Source organism: Trachurus trachurus (assembly GCF_905171665.1).
Source record: "Trachurus trachurus genome assembly, chromosome: 24".
Taxonomy (NCBI): Eukaryota; Metazoa; Chordata; class Actinopteri; order Carangiformes; family Carangidae; genus Trachurus; species Trachurus trachurus.
In genome coordinates, this window is record NC_139910.1 from 8882055 (window position 1) to 8901833 (window position 19779).

The following is a 19779-nucleotide window of genomic DNA, read 5'->3' on the forward strand; positions in this document are numbered from 1 at the left end:
CTTCACAGCCTTCTTGCCTGGAATGAAAAAGAAATATTGCATTAGACACATTTATTATCACTGAGACACAATGTATTAAAATTAAGCAATGGTAGCTGCAGCTGCTTACAACCTAAGCCACAATCCACAATAGGATTGTGGCATTTTTTCAGCACCATCAGTGATACTCTTAATTTATCTCTATAATAAATAAGTGCAAAGACTAGCTACTTTTCAGTGTGTTCAAAATCAGCTATATTACTCCACATTCAGCTTGAATTAAAGAGTGCATTTTCAACATACTGTCCTGAGTAAGTAAACTCACCCCCGTAGGAAACTTTGTAGTACAGGTATGTCATGATGCCAAGACCAACCCACATCTCCTGGTATGCCTTTGAGTAGTAAGGGCCCACCTTGGACCACCAGTTGGCAAACATACGTCCGGCCATCTGCGAGAGGAAGCATTGATGTACTGTCAAAACAATTCCTGGTGTACTGTCATATCCATTCCTGTGCACACTAAGTATAATGGCACCTTGTTGAACAGCAGTATATATAATCTATTCCTGGGCGACAGTGGTTTGCCGTCTTATTCAGAGAAAAAACAAACTTCATTCAAAGATTTTCTGCTTTTTTGATGTGTTACTCTCCATCTTACCCAACAGATCCAACTGGAACTTTATTAACTAACTCTTCAGTATATTTCTTTAAGTGTTAATACAATAGGTTGCATTCATTTTGACTGAAGCCTTAGAAACTAGTCCCTTCATTCAAACTATGTTGTTGCTCTTATGTAAAGGATACCTTGACCCTCAGCTGTATCAGGACGAGCTCATGACTTTGTCCAGCTGGGAAACGGTGAATAAAACAGAGGCTCAACCAGCACTACTCTGCAGTCTTTCTCTTAACTCAACAACAGCTTTTAAAAAAGACGTTGATATTTTATTTACTTGACATGCTCAACAACTTCTCCTTGCTGACGCTAAGTTAACCTAGGAGGCTAATGCTAATGTTACTGCTAACATACACAAATATCGTATCTACTGAAGTCAGTGTTAGCATTAGGTGTATGCAAGTCAGTCAGACGAAGTTGAAAACAGTCTCACGGTTGATATCTATTCCGTACACGTGTTATCTGACAAGTTAACTAGTTCAATCAATGAATATGCTACTGACTAAGTTAGCGTGTTAGCATAATCTCTGCTGCAGTACATGGAGAACGCTCATTAGCTTTAGCAAGAAGCTAGGTTAGCTTGCAGAGTGCACCTCCAAAAGTAGCGCTCACAACCACGGTAAGGAGAGACGATAGCTCCATTTTATCACACCAGCGTGAGGAAAGAGATGTTTTTATGTCATAATTGAAACATAGATGATGAATAAATGCCACCTTTTGTCTTACCTTTCAGTTTGTCACGCCGCTGTAGGAAGGTCAAGACAGCTGCTGCTGCTAAACGTCAAAGTCGTGGTGGAGAAGCTTCTTCTTCAACGCTCAGCTGAGTAGTGCTACACTCACGTGTTTTGCTGTGCAGCGCCACCTAATGGAGGTACACGATACACCTTTTTTTTTTTTTTTTTTTTTATAAATACCTGACTAAACATCTCTTGGCTCCACCTTGAGGGCTTCATCATAAATGTCAAGACAATTATCTTTTCTCCCTTTATTGGTTTATGAAAACTGGATAGCCTATTCACGGCGAGCCCACAGCTGCAACCACTGAATTACTCAATACACCATATTCACTGCAGTCAACTGCGTAATAGATGATGTGTGATATTGTAGCCTACTTAAATTACTTATTTCCAGTAAGAACAGTTTAAATCATAGTTTATAAGTCACAGAATGAAGTGTTTCCTGATGTCTACTACAAGACATAGTACAAAAAATGCAGATTTAGTCCAGATAAATACATTAAAGTTAGAGCTTTGTCCAATCTAAAGGAAAGTTTTACCAGCTAAAAACTCAAAAAGTGTGTTGACATTAGATGCAGTGGGTCAGTATGTGTTTTACATATCACCCGTTTACTATAATTGGTGCTTTTACAAAAATAACCTTTTAGTGTGAAAACCCCCCTGCCTCACTTTCAATTCGAGTTGCACACTGTACCAGCTTTTAGCACAATGATATATTACACATTTATAGACTTTCCAGGGGAAATAATTATTCCATACCCTGTTCATTGCATTCGTACAGTATCTTGTTTCCAGAAGTGGGAATTTGTGGTGTGGGTGCAGCTGCTACATGGCGCAGAGACTGTCCACCAGCTTTGTCTGCTCTCCATAGTGAGACAACAAACAAACACTGGCACCACTCTAAAGGGTAAAAATGGCATTGTGCAATAAGATCTGCTGTTCACACTCCCCAGGTGAAACAAAGTAAAAATATCAAGTGAGTAGATATTTTATTTTATTTTATCTTATCATCTAAAGGTCAGGTTTGGATATTTAAAACACCTGATCCCACCTGGCTGCTTTGAACTGTCATGAATTAACAGATTACTGTGACTCAATATTTAAAAAAATAAACCTACTGTGGAAAGTGAAAACAGAATTAAATATTTACTGCACTGGAGCATTGTACTGGGAAAGTGAAACTGAAACAGATTCACAAGACTGCATCACACTGGAGCTCTTTTCCCAGTCTCCTCTTCTCTGTGCCTTCATGGCAGTGGCATATAAGAAAATTTTGGAAAAGAGGACAAGCTAATATGAGTAAGTAGAGATATTTTATATATGTGTCTTTGTTTGCCAGTAACAAGCTGTGCCTTGCCACCAAAGCGCTCGACTCTGGGACTTGTCAGGATGTGATTACTCTCTAGGTAAAGGGTACCAGTGCACGTTTATTATGTGACAGCCTGCGGGAGTGATTTGGCAGGCCGTTAGTGAAAGTGGGAGGGACTTTCCGCTGTTTTTTTGTCCTCCAGCGCTGATAGGCAAGAGGCACCTTGTTTCATTTTATGGGACCTAAAGGCCAAGTCCTATTTGAAGTCGCTTACATAGGGACAGTCACAGCCGGATCAACACAAGAGTTGTGCCAGTTGTGTGAGAGGAGAGGACACAGCTGTGAGGAGCTTATAGCCGTTCACTTGTTCACACTCTGCCCGGTCCTTCACTGCAATATGAACTCCAGTAGCAGTCAGTGGTGACTGCAGCCCAGCTACAGGTATGCTGATTTGAATATAGGCGATATACGTAGATATCCGGCTGCAGGCACTTTCCATACAGCATGATCATTCCTCTGTCCTTTTTGTCTCAGTGTTTGCATGTATGCACTTGCCTCTGTGTGTGTGTGCGCGCAATAATGAAAGGGTGTGGATTGGCGCTTTTTTAATGTGAGTAATCAGACAGCGGGAGCAACAGGAAAAACCTTACTCTGCAGAATTCCCTCTCTCTTTCATTGTTGATTTGTCCTGAGGAGATGATGTACTAATCCATGTGTCCTGAACCTTCCTGAAGGTGGATTTGGAGCCGCCGTTGGAGACGGCATGGCTTCAGGTGGCGCAGAGGAAGACGATGGAGGCATTCCATTGGACATCGACAACGTGCACATGCTCCTCCAAGGTCAGTCTATTTCTGTGTTTTCATAGATGTTGTGACATGTGAGCTGTCGGAGTGGAGAATCACAGCAGAGGCCAACTATCTGAGAGCAACTACTCATCAAATACTGATTTATATTTAGGAAGCGTGTTGGGAGAATACAAGAGAAAATATGATCTTGTGGTGATTCTACTTTACTTTGCATCACTCTTAACTGTGGATGAACGCAGGACTTGGATAAGAGGCTTAAAGAAATGAGAGAGAAACTGACGCAGTTAAATAACTGTCTAGATTTTAGAAAGTTAGCAGGAATCAAGTGCACAGAAATGACTCTCATATGATATGAAAGTCATAAAATCTTACTGCAGTTTGTTTGTTGGCGGTTTTTGTTCCTCATTTCTGACACACACATGCCTCAGAATGTTCTGGTGATAAGATCCAGTTTGTTTATTAAAGAAGATTGTTGCTGCTTCTTTTATTATTTTGGTTCTTTGTTTTTGCACAATTTAGAAGAATACACATAAAACATGATAGATAATAATTTAATAATAATAATTTTCATTTCATGTGTCTTTCATGAAATTATAATGCACAGCCAGTCTTTATACATTTCTCATAATATCCATCTTCCTATAGTATCATGCTCCATTTAAATTCTTCCTTTTGATTTCATATAGTCTCATTCATTCATTTTACTATCAGTATCATAAAGTACGTTTTTTCATTCAGAGATTTAGTCGTTGAAATATCCACTCCATCTAATATGCGTCAGACTCCTTCATTTATCAGGTCATCAAGTTAACTGCTCTTTACAGTAATTACAAGTGTAATTGCATATATTGTCCTCTGGACTTTGATCATCCAATAATAAGCTTGCGTCACATAATCACAACATAAAAACTAATGCAGTGTAGATATGTAAGGATGGCTTTGATTGAAAGTAACCTATGAGTCACGGCGTCGATTTGACCTTTCAGTTTTATCACCACAAATATTTCAGCTTTGGTTCATGAAAGTTTACAGCTCATTTCATGAAAATTTTAATCTTTGACGCACAAATGAATACAAAATAGAGTAAATCTGTATGTTCTAAAAATGTTTAATAGATAAACATCAAACATTGCTGTGCTGCATCAGGGAACATCTGACATAAGCTAACTGAAGATCAATATTATTTTTTCCCCCAAACATATTAATGTACTCTCACAACATTAGATCATCTTCTTGTGATGTTTGTTCATGAGTAAACGTCTTTAAAAACCACAAGTCGGTTTAACCTGACAGCTGACCAGCCTGAGAGACTCAGGTAAACTGGGTGGAGTTGGGTGATTAAAAAACGAAGGAGTTTCCCGTCCTGGCAGGCTCTTACACAAACAACAGCCAGTGAGTCACAATCTGTTATAGTGAACCTGTGAACCTGAAAGTTACTTTTCAGACAAAACAACACAAGTTCCCATGTTCACGACAGACTCAGTCCGTCTTGTCTCTACTCACAGAAACCTTTGTCCTGCAGGAGATGTGGACGTATGAGTTTGCTTTACAGAACAATCATGATATTTCTGATGACATTATACAGATATCCATGTGCTCCCATTTGATCATTAGCTGCATCTTAAAGCTTTCTGTCATCCCCATATTACTTTAAGAAGCCTCCAGGAAAGTCTTTACATTGTCATATATAGTAAAAGGTGTGTGTTTCGTCAACAGAGGCTTAAGATCAGGTCTAGTTCCTCACAAGAGCCATGTATGTCCAAAGTCCCCTCTGTGTGTGTGTGCATATGTCTGTCAGGGAGTCCATTATGGCTCAGAGTGTGTCTCTGTGTGTATTTTCTGTGTGTATGTGTGTGTGAGAGTGAGAGTGAGTGTGAGCCTCAGTATCTATGTCTGTCTGTGTCTTGGAAGCCATCCCGTTGCCGGCTCGCAGCCTTACTTCAGCTTAAAGAGGAAACCTTTCACTGCAGGGACACGAGGAAGAGGTTTGAGTAGTTTAAGAGGACAGTCTGGTTTCTTTAGCTTAAGTTGTTGCACATGGGTCTGTTGACCATTGGTTGCGAGAATGGCGAGTAGTGGAAATATCCTTCAGTTCTCTGACACTGGTGAGTAGCTTTGGACCCTGGCCGCATCTGAAATCTGTTTCTGTGGCTGCTTTAAACATTTCTGAGTTATTATGAACTTGCAGCATTGCAGCATCGTGTTGCACTCAGGGGAAGTCGAGTTATTTGAGCTGAAAAATAATCAACAAATGGAAATCTGGATTAACAATTCTACAGGACTGGTTGTAGTTGTCTTCCAGGGAGAGACAAACACATTTCTCCAAGTCTGTACCCGATATCACTGTGGTTAAATATGTTTTATAATCTTTAACTTTGGAAAAATATGACAGCAAACGTAAATAAACCAACAGCAGAAGAGATGAAAGGACTGAGACATCCCAGGATGCACTTCCTTAACTCATTTACAACATATCCAAAATTCACCAGTCGTGATCAGTTCATTCAAATTCATATTCATGTTTTTCTTTTAATTGCTGCAAAAACGTCAAACATCTTATATGATAGCACCTCATCCTGTTGTTTTTTTTCTCTCTTTTCCAAACAGTGGAGCACGAACAGATTCAGAAAAGAACTTTTACCAACTGGATAAATGCTCAGCTCTCTAAGGTGAGTGAGACAGCATGTTCGTTAATGATGCTTTTTCCTTTGAATAAATGTACGTATATATTGGTAAAGATCTAACAGATCCTGGAGCAGTGTTAATGCTTTGCACATATAACTGATTTTTTTTTATGACTGTCAGCATTTTTTTTATGTGTTTAGCTGTAGCATAAGCTGATGTTTAAAACAAATCAAAGCCTGGTGCTTCAACCAGGCTTCAACCAGGTTAAAATGGTATTTGTATACTGGAGTACATTTGCGTGGCCTTTGTAGTGTAGAGATGTGCAGGAGAGATAATGCAGGAGGTGACAGATGAGAGAAAAGTTTCCAGGTGTGTGCAGGTATGTGATATTTTCATTCTGAGCTCACACCTAATGAGGAGGCTGTCCTCTGTAATCATGGCTTCAATTTATGTTTCTTTAAGTATAGTCTGTACTGTATTTCAATCTATCTTTAATGTCTGCAATGTCATTAAAGCAGATAGAAAGTGCTCCTTGTAAAGCGGTTTGACAGTTTTAGCGCTGGGTGTTGTAACACTTGGCAACCAAAGAACATCTCTTAAACCCCGGAGAGGGCTGAAAAGTGGCGTAACGTCACACTGTGGTTTGGCTGTAAATGATCCGGAGCGAGCTGCAGCGTGCAACGTGCTGACTCACTGGTCAGACGGCGAGGTGAGGTGAAGCGAAGCGAAGCGGCTCGCCCCGGATCTCTACGGAGAGAGACCTTGAGCTGCTTGTGACATTCGTCTAGGAGTATAAATAGTTCTTCAGCGCAGCAGAGCAGCACGAAATCTGAACCCGGCCGCCCCGTCATAACCTCATGTCCATATGAATGCACTCCAACGCCAAAATCACCCGTTCATAACTTTCCATCTGTTACACCAATCTGACTTTTCCTAACAGACGAGTCGACACTATCTTTATGTCTACATAACAGGCCTGTCTTCACTGTTGGGACTTGTCCCTGAATCTCAATTTGGGTTTTAGTTCAACAGAGAGTTTGCAGGGAAGTGCTGTTAAGACATTTGTCACTGTCCAACAAATGTGTAAACAGTATTTTTCTAATTGTAATAAAAGCATAAGACAAGTTCAAGTTGACTGAAAACTCCTACATTACACTTGTAGTTATGTTTTTACTTTGGTTTACTAAAGAGTAAACTTTTCAGAAACTTTCCCATCAGCCTTTTTACCATGTGACCCCTGGACGCCCAGAACAACTTCCTGTTTTGTCTAAAAATGATGCTGCAAATTTCCATCCTAACACAACACTGTGACCCAGGATCATTCACATAACCCTTTGTCGTTGTTTGATATTTGTGTGCCAAATGATTGCGGTATGATTGATTAAGAGTGAATGGATGGTGCACATTCGACAACATATTGGGGTGGATGATCTCATGGAGGAAAAAATAAAACAAGCACAAACAAATAAAATATAATAGCTCTGATTTAAACTCTGTTACAGAACTTCCTTCATTGAGGTTTAATGAAAACTAACGAGAACAGTTACCTTGCATTTGCCATGATCATCTGCTGTGGTTCATGATAGAAAGAGCTGCAATAAATGCTCCTTTATTTTTAATGGATTGTGCAGCTGGATATATATGAATATTTTGTTATTGTTACAGAGATGCCCTCCCTCCTCTGTGTCAGACCTGTTCTCTGACCTCAAAGATGGGTTACAGCTGCTCGACCTGTTGGAGGTGATGAGTGGTGAGTCCATGGTGAGTTGATCCCATATGCTTCTCATATCAGAGAGTTAAGTACTGAGTTTGGGAAAAAGCCATTATAAAAACACACAACTGTAATTTGTCTCCACAGAAAAGACAAAGAGGCCATGGGGTTTTCCAGCACAGAGCCAACATCGAGACGGCGCTCAGTCTCCTAAGGAAGAAAAAAGTACATTTTCATTTTTTTAAAAAAGGAAACTGTCATCTAAAGCTGTAGTTTGTTTTATTTTAGTATTATTTGTTGTGTTTGGTTGGTGTAGATCAAGTTGGTGAATATAAACGTGTCAGATATCATAGATGGACGACCCTCGATCATCCTCGGCCTCGTGTGGACCATCATCCTCCGCTGTCACGTGAGTGCAGATTGTAAAAGGGAACTCTACCAATGAAACAGAAGCATCAGCATCATTGATTCTTAGAAGAAATCTTAAAGGGATAGTTCAACATTTTGGCAAATTGGCCCATTGCCATAATCCCTATAGTTTTAGGAGTAGGTTTGTTACCTTTAATTGTTCATCAAACTCATCAAACACACAATCCAACAACTCCAAAACACTCAGAGACTGCTTGTCGAAAAACTGCCCCCAACATAGCGTGGTGAAAGTGCAGGTCGCAACTTGTCCACGAGAGTGTTTTGGAGTTGTTGGATTGTGTATTTGATGAGTTTGATGAGGGAAACCAAGAAATCCCATTAGCCTCCGTAGCGTAGCTCTGAGCAGCTTGCGGCTCTGCTCTGCCGTTCTAAAAATAGCTTGCACCGACAATTAAAGGTAACGAACCTACTCCTAAAACTATGGGGATTATGGCAATGGGCCAATTTGCCAAAATGTTGAACTATCCCTTTAAATAAAGATATATTGATGAGTGATGTACCGTTTCAGATCGAGGAGCTGGCCAGCACTCTCTCCTTCAGCTCTCGTCATTCCTCCCTCGACTCTCTGGCCAGTCTGGACTCCTGCTCTGGGAGTCCTGTCCCAGGGAGTCCAGTCCCTGCAGGACGGACGTCTCCGCTCCACAGACGCTTCAAAGTATCCGCCAAGAGGGCTCTGCTCATGTGGGTCAGGGACCAATGCCAAAGGTAAGTTTCCCAAAAAAAAACCAAAAAAAAAAAGTCTCTTTTATTCTCTTTGATTTCCTTATTTCATCTTGTCTGTGTTTCTGTCTCCAGGGTTGGCAGCTCCATCAGTGTGAAGGACTTCAAGTCGAGCTGGAGGAGTGGAGAGGCCTTCCTGGTCATCCTGTGCTCCCTCAGACCACAGCTGGTTGATCTCTCTCTGGTTCAGTCCAGAAGAAACCAGGAGAACCTGGAGGAAGCTTTTCACCTGGCTGAGAGGGAGCTGCACATCCCAAGGCTGCTGGAGCCGCAGGGTGAGGCTGATCAGACTGTAGGCTGTTTTACAGGGACATTTGTTTAATTTCAAACAGACTATTGATATCACGTATGCTTTAAATCAACATTTACTTAAAGATATTGAAATTGATATTCGCTATTACCTTTTAAGAGTGTAAATTCTTGTAGATGCATGACAGCTCATTCAACATTTACTTTGAAAAACTTTTTGTTTCACCTCAGATGTTGACGTCAGAGACCCAGAAGAGAAATCCATTATGACGTATGTTGCCCAGTTCCTACAGTACTCCAACGACATGCCAGCGCCCGACGACCATCTGGAGGTTTGTTATCACACCCACATCTGTCACAACAGTGTCACATGTTCACATCACACCCACTGAGTAAAACAGAGAGTCATTTATTGGGTGCTTCGTGTAATGTTTAATACAAGACTACAGTATGAATTAAACTGCAGGTCGACTGTTTCTGTCTGGGTTGGATGTTTTACTTTTTAACTCTTTGTATTCCCTTTGAACTCACATTACCTCACATGAAACTGTCGGGTGTTAACCACTTCCCTGTTTCCTTGGGTTTCTCCTGCTCTGCTCTCCTCTGGTGCTGGTGCTGGTGCTGGTGTAGCTGTTTCCTCTGGATCAGCCCTCCTGCTTTTCACCTGTCAGTTTACCTGCTCTCTTCACTCCAGCTATTGCTGTCTCGCCGTTACGCCAGGTAGCCACACACAACAAGCAAGCATGGACAGACATACTCCTCAAGTTAATGTTTTGCAGTAGTTTGCCATGATTGAGCCAATTTCTGTTCTTGCCAAACAATGCAGTGGACTGTGACTGATATTTATAAGATGCACAGCAGTGGGTGCAGAGAACCTTTCCAGGTGTTTGAACCACTGCTTGAACACAGAGCTGTTGAGAATCACATACATTTAATGTATCAGTCCAACGATTATGCTGGAACGAAGTCCTAACGAACTTGTACAAAGTTCCACCCCTGTTAATAATACAAAACAAAAGACAAGCAGACAACATACATGAGCTAAACAAAAGAAAAAGACAAGAATCAAAAGCAGCAGGAGTTAAGGTGCTTGAAGCAACTAACAGCAAAAAAAATATGTGACAAAAGCAGAGCAATGACAGAGAAAATATAGTTAGAGAGCGAGTAGGGAAAGATAATTAGGTTCCTGTGGAGAGTAAAAATCCTTTCAGATTCTTTTTTAAAATGCAATGGGAGGAGATGGACCTCAGTGATAAGTTTAATTCAGTCCAGGACGGTAATGAGCTGTTAATACTAAGCCTCGTTTGATAGGAATGAATATCTGTAGTCGGAATAAAGGAATTATGAAACTAACTCACCTTGGTTATCACTAATATTGCATCAAAGCTTTTTACACTTTCGCTTTTGATTTTGCAGGTCTCTCCGAGCGAGCGAGCACAAGAGGCGACTTGCTGGCTGCAGCAGGCGTTTGACGAGCTGTCAGACGCACGGACAGCGACAGAGAATTCCAGCTACGCAGAAAAATATCGAGTAAGTCCAAGCACATCATCACATGGGGGAGAAAAAACAATCACCGGTGTGTTGTGTTTTCATGGTGATTAAGTGATAACAAGAGCTGTGTTTGGTTCCCCAGGTGTTCCAGAGTCTGACTGGCTCCTTCACAGAGCAGAGAAGACCTGTTCTGACACTCCTCTCTGCGATCGGACGCCGCCCTGAGCTGAGTCAACAGCAGCAGGCTCTCAGGGCGGCGTGGGATCGAATGGAGGCGGAGGTGAGGGAATGGAAAATGTCTCTTCCTGATTCTCTTTACACAGGATCAGACGACACACAACAATGACCTGAATCTGTGTTTTTCTAGCTGCAGAGATGCAACGCAGACCTGGACCTGAGTCTCCCTCCTCCTCTGGACTCGGTGGTGGCGTGGCTGCAGCGAGCAGAGACGGCGCTGACGGAGGAGGGAGGGAGGGTGAGAGATCATGCAGACACGGCTAAAGCAGCAAGAGCCCAACAAGACACACTGAAGGTTAGTTTGTATTTTCAAGCTGCAGGACAATTCATTCACACATATATCTGTTTAGATGTGCGTAATATCCTATTGTTCTGTCTCTGTATTTCACTGTTTTTTTTTTTTATTATTTTACCAATTTATTTACTGTAGTTTATTCTATGTATTAGCTATAATTCTGTTGTCTTTTGATTATACTGTATTATGGGTTTTTTTAATTGTATTTCCTATTTTAGCTATATGAAGCACTTTGTGAGTCCATAAAATGTAATTACTTTATTTTATGAATAGAAACACAATAATTACTGAAGATAAACACCGAAGACACATGTCATTATATAGTTTATGTGTTTATAATCTTCTTTTCTGATTTTTTTTAGACTTTAATTATAGAGATGAGCCACCACGTTCAAATCCTGGACAACTACGAGAATGTGGATGAGTCAGGGAACGTGGTGGTGCCTCTGGAAAAGTTCGATGACATAAAAAGACGGTACGAATCTTTAGAAATCTGAAAATCTCTGATAATAACAGAATCCACAACTGCATCTTTTGTATAAATATCCTCACTGGACAACGTGTTAATACTTCGTTGTTTCTTTTTCCATTTGAAAACAACAGTGTAACTCACATCAGAGTCACAGCCAAATATCACGGGATCAAGTTGGAGTACCAGGAGCATCGTCTCACCGTGCTGGATCTCCTGAACCGCATCAATGCAAAGATCCAGACTTGGAAACCTCCGTACAGGTCAAAGGAGGATGTAGAGCTGCTGCTGCAGGACTGGCACGTGAGTGAAGAAGATCCACCCCTGACATGTAGTGGTGTTTGCTGAAGTCACAGTGAATAACATAGAGTAAATTGGCAAAAGGAAAACATGGATTTTTTTGGGGGGGGGTTCAGGAAAATACATTACACTCTTAGTTTTAATAAGCTCTGATCAGAATTTATTAACCCTGCCACTTTTGCTGTTCTGTTTTGTTTTGTTATGCAGGACGCAGTGGAGCGCCAAGGCGTGCTGCTGATTCTGATGGACTCTCTCCAAAACATGAAGCAGAAGGCCAACGCTTACACCAGCAAAGCAGCGCTAAGTACGAGCTGACTGTTTGTCAGAGATAAGAACGAATAACAAAGTCCGAGTTTAATCTTTCCACGCCATAAAGTTAAAAGGTTGCACTTGACTTTGTGTCGCTCCTCTTCGCTCCCCAGGTGAGGACTCCCAGCTGGTGAATCGACAGGTGAAAGAAGCAGAACGCGAAGCCGAGTCGGTGGCACAAGCTGTGCCGGCTGCGAGGGAGACGATGCAGAGGGTTCTGTCAGCGTGGGAGCTTTTCAACAAGTGTCTCACGTCGCTACAAATATGGCTGACACAGATCAAAGAGGCACAAACAGAGTCTCCTGCTGCAGGGTCACAGGTAATAAATAATCTGTAAGACTCTCATTATGAAGAACAGTGTTAATTAATATGCTATATGCTATAATAACATGCTTTATTTTGGTTACTGCAGGAGCTGAGTGAGTGGGCAGAGTGTCAGGCCAAGTTAAACGAGGTGGGGAACTTTCTCACCGAAGTGACTGAACCTTCAACCAGCCGAACTCTGGCCGAACAACTCAGCAAGGTCAACATACAGTGGGCCAAATATGGGAAGACAAAGTTTGTAAGTGTACTAATTCATTCTCATTCTTCTTTTTTCACAGAAATTGTTGTGACAAAACACTTGAATACATACAGGATAAAAGGACATGCACAGGCTGCCAGATATGAAATGTCTTTTTTTTTTTTTTTTTTTTTTTCATTTTTTGTTAAATAAAACTGAGCAAAACAACAAAAATAAAATAAAAACACATAAATATATACAGTATATGATAAAAAAGCAAAAAGAAAAGAAGATGACAACAATAATTGAACCATAGAGATATTGTTAACAATAATAGAAATGATAAATCAACTCTTAAACATAACTACTTCCATGTCCATATGTAAACAAACAGGAGTACAAAACCTAAACATGCCTTTAAGTGCTTTAGATCCTAAATTAGATGCATGGTGAAGTATTTGAAAGAAAAAAGAAAAATGAATGAATGAATGATTGAATAAATAGAAATAGAAATATACCCTTATACCAAGGATCTGAAAATAACACGACCAAACAAAATAACAAAAAAAGACTATAGATATATACATAAAGATAGACAAAAGCAGTGCCACATCCCCAGATATCCTCCCAACCACAGGATCCAAAGGACGGAACAGAAATGAATTAAAATAAAGACTTTAAAGTCGAGACGGCATCATCCCAAAATGACGTGTGTCTTTTCTTAGGAGGTGTCATCGGAGGCCATCGCCGGCCCAGTGGCTCTGCAGCTGGTGGATTCACTGTCCCAGGAGGCCAACCTGCTGCTGAGACAACCACTAGACGTGTCCTCTGTCCCGCTGAAGGCCAACAGACAGAAACTACAGGTTGGAGAACTCACACATGTGACGTTTTACTAAATCTTTCCATGCCTGATCTATTCTCTATCCTTTTCCCGCTTACTGTGTTTACTTTTGTTTTCATTTGTCAGTCACTGTGTAAAAAGATGGCAGAAGTGGAGTCCTCTCTCAGTTCATCTCTAGCCATACAAACCCGCCAGCAAACTCTCCTGCAGGTACTCTCCTGTAACAAGTGTGTGATGCTGCAGGCTAACGGACCAAATCCAGGCTTAACCCAGTGTGAAGTCAAGTTTTATCAAACCAGCACGCAAATAACTTTCTGTAAAGACTGGAAAGAAACGCTGAGATTATGTAATACTATTATTATTATTATCCTGCATGTGCCTGTTGTTACTGTAAGGCTGAGGGTCTCCTTGTGTATTTGTGGCAGACGCTGGTTGAAGCGGAGCGAGCCTGTGGGGAGCTGCAGCGGGCTGCGTCCAGACTGGAGGGCCGCCTGGCCGAGCTGGACCACTGGAGCACAGACGCCCTGGACTGTGACCAGCGCCTGAAGGACAATGAGCACAGACGAGGCCCCGCGCTGGAGTCAGCAGCCAAAGTCAGCACGCCACAACGTCACGCTCCTTCCATTTAAACACATCCACTAGATGTAGAGCATTACAATTCACAAATAGCCATCACTTGACTGTTCTTTTTTTTAACATTAGCTTTAAATAATACATTTTATTTGTAAGTGCTTTTAGAAAATCCTCAAAGACAATCACAGTAAAAATCATAAAACAGAGCAAAGTCAGAGTGAAATATAATTAAAAACAGCAATAAAACAGTATAAAACACACAAAATGATATATAAAAAAGCTAATTTAAAAAGGTGAGTTTTGAGCATGGTCATTATTCAATTTTCATTTTATAAAAAGAGATACAAGAACATAGATAGATAGATAGATAGATAGATAGATAGATAGATAGATAGATAGATAGATAGATAGATAGATAGATAGATAGATAGATACTTTAATAATCCCTCACAGGAAATGATGGTTCTTACAGCAGCATTCACATGTCATTCATAGCAACAATGCAGTGTTAATTTTGTCAGCTATTTTTCAATTTAGTTTTAGTCTTAGTCTTGTGTCAAATGCCCTTATAAGTTTTAGTCATATTTAGTCAGCTTGTATTATTTTTTGTTTAGTCACATTTAGTCGACGAACAGTCTTGGCATTTTAGTCTAGTTTTAGTCAAAGAAAATCCAAAGTATTTTAGTCTAGTTTTAGTCAATAGTCTTTTTTTAGTCTTTGAAAGCAGATTGACAGTAATGTTAATCACAACTAATCTACTCAAACCAATATTGACAGGCAGCTGTCAGATGAGCCAACTTTCCAGCTTGTGTGTGCGTTTATGTAGGCTATCTAAACAGAGATGCACACACACACACACACACACACACACACACACACACACACACACACACACACACACACACACACACACACAGCGCAGAAGCGACCGACCAGCGCGGAGACGCGTCTATACGCCAGGGACACACCGGCCGCAGAAGCGCCGCGAGTAGCCGCGGAGCCCTTTGATGTTAACGATTGTGTCGTTCACACCAGCGCCACGGCGCAGCCCCGTGCAATGCTGTCAAGCCGGGCAGGAAGTCGCACAAAGAAACAACGAGAGAATCCGGTTAATTTTCAAAATAAAACACGGCGATTGACAAATGCAATGATGTGAACGGGAGGGCTCCGGCTCGCACATGATCTCCGTTGCTCGAAGCTTCGCAGCGATTCCGCTGCCGGTTTACAGCGCCCGCAGCCCCCCTGCAATGGCCATGCGCCCCCCGCCCCCCATAACCAGTTTGTAGCCTACTCGCCGCACATAGCACATAGTGTGTGTGTGTGTTCCTCACTCAGGCACGCACGCACGCACGCACGCACACACACACACACACACGGCAGCAGCGCAGGAGGAGAAAAAACCTGACATGCATCCAGTGAAGGCACTTTTTGGATTGTAGCTAATTTAAAAGTCTGTGACGAAAAAAGAAAGAGACATTTTATTAAGTTTTTATTTGATTAAGTAGATTTCGTCTCGTCTTTTTTCGTCAACAAAAATGCGTGTAAATTTCGTCACAGTCAGTGTTTAAGGGCATTGATTTCGTCTCGTCTTCGTCTCGTTTTCGTCATGAAAAAAACCATCGTTGACGAATATTTTTCGTCTCGTCTCGTCTGACGAAATTAACACTGCAACAATGAAAAATAAGAAACAGATCTATCTAAAGAATTGCAGGCCTACATATAAAATTAAGCTATAAACACCCAATAAACTAATAAACCTACAAGTAGAAATGCAAAAATACATATAAATAAATAAATATAAACAACAGAGAACCGTGCAAAATGATACATAAGAATTAGGAAAAAAAATGTCCCTTTCAGTCTCCATGTTTGAACTCAGGTGCTCCTGGTGTTTTCATATTGTGTTTATCAGTGATAACTTGTAGAAGATAAACTTAAACAATACAGTATACAGTATACTCAATACAAGGCTGATAATTATTTCCAGGGCCTGATTTCTCGAGGGTTGCAGCTGGAGAACCAGGTTCTAACGGAGGGACGGGATCTGCAGGACTTTGTTGTGCGGATGCAGAGGACGTCTCCTCTGCATCACCTCAGCACCGCTGCAATGCAGAGCAGGGTGTCCGAGGCCGTCTCCAACTGCCAGGTGAGTTCAACAAACGATTGGTTACCTTTGTCAGTTCCCCAACAATCATTCATATTTTTATTTGATCTGTATATTTTCCATTTCTCAGGAGATTCGTCGACTCTTTGTTTCCCTTGGGTACATGGATGAACCGGCCCGTCAGACCCAGATACAGCCAGAGACTGGATTACTTGTTGTGGCCAAAACCAAACTTGTAGACCAGACTGGGAGTGTAAAGATGCAAACACAGGACCCAGGCCAACATTCACCTCTAACTCCATCTCATACGCCTCAACAAAGGAGCCGAGATCTCCAGGGTTTCCCTCAAAACCAACACAGGAAGCCACAGGATGAAAGAACTGTTGTCAAAGTCAAAATGCTGCCACCACCTTTGAGAGAACCAGTACCACATTTTCCCTCCTCTCCTGGTCAGAGTGTAGAAGAAGCTGGATCTAAACCAATGATGCAAACTTCAAGTCCAAGTCAACGAGATCGACCTTCACCATCTTCAACTCAAACTGGGCCACCGCCTCAGAAAGTTCTGGCTCTGTCTAAAGATGCCACAAGTCCAGTAGCAGAGGGAAAGGAACAAACTCCCAAATCCAAATCCAAAATAAGATTTCAACCAAAACCTCCACAGGTCAATGCAATATCTCAAAAGCCACCGGTCGTGGTCCGCAGCGAAGTTCACTCAAGAGCCCAGTCGATGGCGAGAAGCCGGCTGGAGAAGGCCAGAGTGCAGCTGCATGTTCGCATCCAACAAGCCATCAAGTTATTTGGAGGCAAAGAGATTTCAGAGTCGCAGGCCAAGAAGAAACAGGTACAGTTTCAATTCAAGTTAAATCTCAGCTTTTATTAAAAGTTTTATGTTGATGATGTTACTTTATGTTTTAGCATCATCTGCTAAAAATACACTTGTCCACTTAATGTTGAGAAGTGTGAGTTCTTTGTTGCTTTTTTAAAACAGAAGCTTGGCTTTGTTTAAGTCCTGCTTTAAATGCAACGACACCCAGACCCTCCAAATCCTACTTTTAAAGGAATAGTTCACCAAAAAATGAAATTCAGTCATTATTGACCCACCCTCATGCTGATGAATACTCCGGAGTAGTTTTTTATTCCTCAAAGTGCATCTGGAGACCCGGGAGGGGGGTTCGTAGTCCAACGAAAACTTTATATGAGAGTCAATAGGGCCCGACACAAAAACGTCCATAAAACTACGCAAAAATAATTTAATATTCCTCCATACTACTCACTTACTGCAATCCAAGTGTCCTGGAGGCATATAGTCCAGAGTTTACACAAAACAACATCATTTAGGACATTTTTACAGCCTAAACAGTCCTGTATTGAATTTGCCTGGGGCGCACTCTCGCGGGCACGATGCACGTGCATTGTGCCCGACACAAACAGGTCCATAAAACTACACAAAAACCCTCTAATGTTCCTCCACACTGCTCGTCCGCGGCAATCCAAGTGTCCTGAAGGGATATAGTCCAGAGTTTACCCGAAACAACGTCATTTAGGCAAGTCCGGTCACGTCCGCGTGTTCATTCCTTTAATTTGCGTGTTCATTCCTTTAATTTCAGAATCACACACATGCATCAAAGGTCTGTGGTGTTTTGCTTCGTGTTGCTACCAGTTGTGTTTGTGTACGTGCTGGTCCAGCTCTGTGTGTGTCTCTCTGTGCAGCGGGCTTTAAAGATTCTGCAGCCCGTCATCCTGGACGAGTTCCTGGCTGCAGTGGAGGGTTATGGGGCCTTCTGCTCCGGGGCCCAGCTCCAGGACTTGATGCTCCTCTCTGACTCAGTCAGGAAGCAGTGGGAGGTAAAACGCTGATGAGCCTCAGCAAAGATTAAGTCAAAGAACCGACAAAGCTGTTTCTGTTTTGATATCATTTTTTCTACAAAAGTGGAGGTCAATAGATCTTGTTTGGGGATTTGTTTTAACACTGGTTTAACATTTTCTGGTGTTTCAGGTTTCAGGTTAATCTAATATCTTATCAAATTACCTTCTATTAAATCATGACGACTAATATTTCCTCAGAACCACTTTAAGCAGCTCTCTACCTGTTTTCAGGACATCTGCAGTGAAATGTCTGCCTTCGTTCCCGTCTTATGGTCTAAGCTCAGAGAAGGAAAGCAGCCATTTTCTGTTGTGCAAAGTGAAACGCATGCTAACGCTCTCCACGAAGTTACTGACCAGACTAACCATGAGGCTTTGCGGCAACAACAGGTACTTTTTGCCTAACCCTGTAACATTACTGTGTGGTAGCTCGTCTGATTTTGACCATATAGCCAGAAGGTGTACTGTATAGACTAGAGTGTTTTATTCCAGAGGTTGACGTTACGACCCCACACAGGTGGTCACGGACGGAGCTGTGTCTGTTGAGGAGCGGGATCAGTCGCTGCGAGAGCTGTGTGACACTGTGACACCAGGTCAGTCTCCCTGGCTGGCAACGGAGCAGCTGAAGGAGGCAGATGAAACACAAGAGACCGGCGCCACCGTGCTCCCAGCGGACAGGTAGTACAAAACAGTTTGTTTAATGAAATTTAATGAAAATACATCTGATACAGACTCAAGATAATGACAACATACTCACTCCCCAAACCCATCTGTATCTGCACACACCTCCCAACATTCAAGACCATACTCAAAACTCACCTTTTTAAATTAGCTTTCAATATATAATTTTGTGTGTTTTATACTGTTTTATTGCTGTTTTTAATTGTATTTCACTCTGACTTTGCTCTATTTTATGATTTTTAAGTGTAAAGTGTCTTTGAGCATTTGTAAAAGCACTTACAAATAAAATGTATTATTATTATTATACAAAATAACAAAACTGTTAAAAACCTCAATAATCCATACATTATATCACTTAAATATATGTAACAAAATAATCCAAAAATAATCTCCCACATACCTAAAAAAAATCAAATAAATCCAAGTCTTCAAAAGTCATAACCTTGCTTTATAATTATATGAAAAGTCCTTATTTGACCAGAATTTAGCTCATCTATTTTTAAAAGAATTCACTGACCTAAGTGTAAAAATGTATTTTATTTTGTCAGAATGACACATTTTTGGTCGGAGTTTTAATGAGTTCCCTCTTAGTTCATACCTACAGTATTATTCCAGAAACTGACAGCAGGTTCAAAGTAAAAAAAACAACAAATGTCTTCACATGCAAGTTTAAAAAATCACATCAGATTTGAGTTGAAAAAATTTAAATTTAGGGAGTAATAAACCAAAATGTGGTGCATTAGTATTTAGATTTATCCTTACGTCAATATTCACTGTACAGCATCCGTGCATCATTGAATTGAAGCAGACCGTGTATTCATAACAATTGTCACTGTGTAATCCTCTATTCTAAGTCTATTAATCTTAATGAGAAGC

General features: G+C 41.2%; 1 protein-coding gene across 8 annotated transcripts in view; it reads left to right on the plus strand.

The window, feature by feature from the left end:
• The first annotated feature begins 3041 nt into the window (after nt 1-3041).
• syne2a (spectrin repeat containing, nuclear envelope 2a) overlaps nt 3042-19779 on the plus strand; it is a 91845-nt gene continuing 75107 nt past the window's right edge. For 5 of the 8 annotated variants that reach the window (XM_084000557.1, XM_084000561.1, XM_084000559.1 and 2 more), the window contains exons 1-26: nt 3042-3139; nt 3433-3537; nt 6112-6173; nt 7795-7890; nt 7988-8065; nt 8157-8249; nt 8778-8974; nt 9065-9264; nt 9470-9570; nt 9869-9958; nt 10655-10768; nt 10872-11009; nt 11097-11261; nt 11624-11736; nt 11865-12033; nt 12238-12334; nt 12453-12658; nt 12752-12901; nt 13567-13704; nt 13809-13892; nt 14108-14275; nt 16243-16401; nt 16490-17200; nt 18070-18204; nt 18457-18612; nt 18740-18900. In XM_084000557.1, coding sequence (XP_083856683.1) covers nt 3462-3537; nt 6112-6173; nt 7795-7890; nt 7988-8065; nt 8157-8249; nt 8778-8974; nt 9065-9264; nt 9470-9570; nt 9869-9958; nt 10655-10768; nt 10872-11009; nt 11097-11261; nt 11624-11736; nt 11865-12033; nt 12238-12334; nt 12453-12658; nt 12752-12901; nt 13567-13704; nt 13809-13892; nt 14108-14275; nt 16243-16401; nt 16490-17200; nt 18070-18204; nt 18457-18612; nt 18740-18900 — 3857 coding nt within the window. In that variant the 5' untranslated portion in view covers nt 3042-3139; nt 3433-3461. The remainder of the gene's footprint in view (nt 3140-3432; nt 3538-6111; nt 6174-7794; nt 7891-7987; nt 8066-8156; nt 8250-8777; nt 8975-9064; nt 9265-9469; nt 9571-9868; nt 9959-10654; nt 10769-10871; nt 11010-11096; nt 11262-11623; nt 11737-11864; nt 12034-12237; nt 12335-12452; nt 12659-12751; nt 12902-13566; nt 13705-13808; nt 13893-14107; nt 14276-16242; nt 16402-16489; nt 17201-18069; nt 18205-18456; nt 18613-18739; nt 18901-19779) is intronic. The other 3 variants (XM_084000564.1, XM_084000562.1, XM_084000563.1) reach the window with 3 other exon arrangements.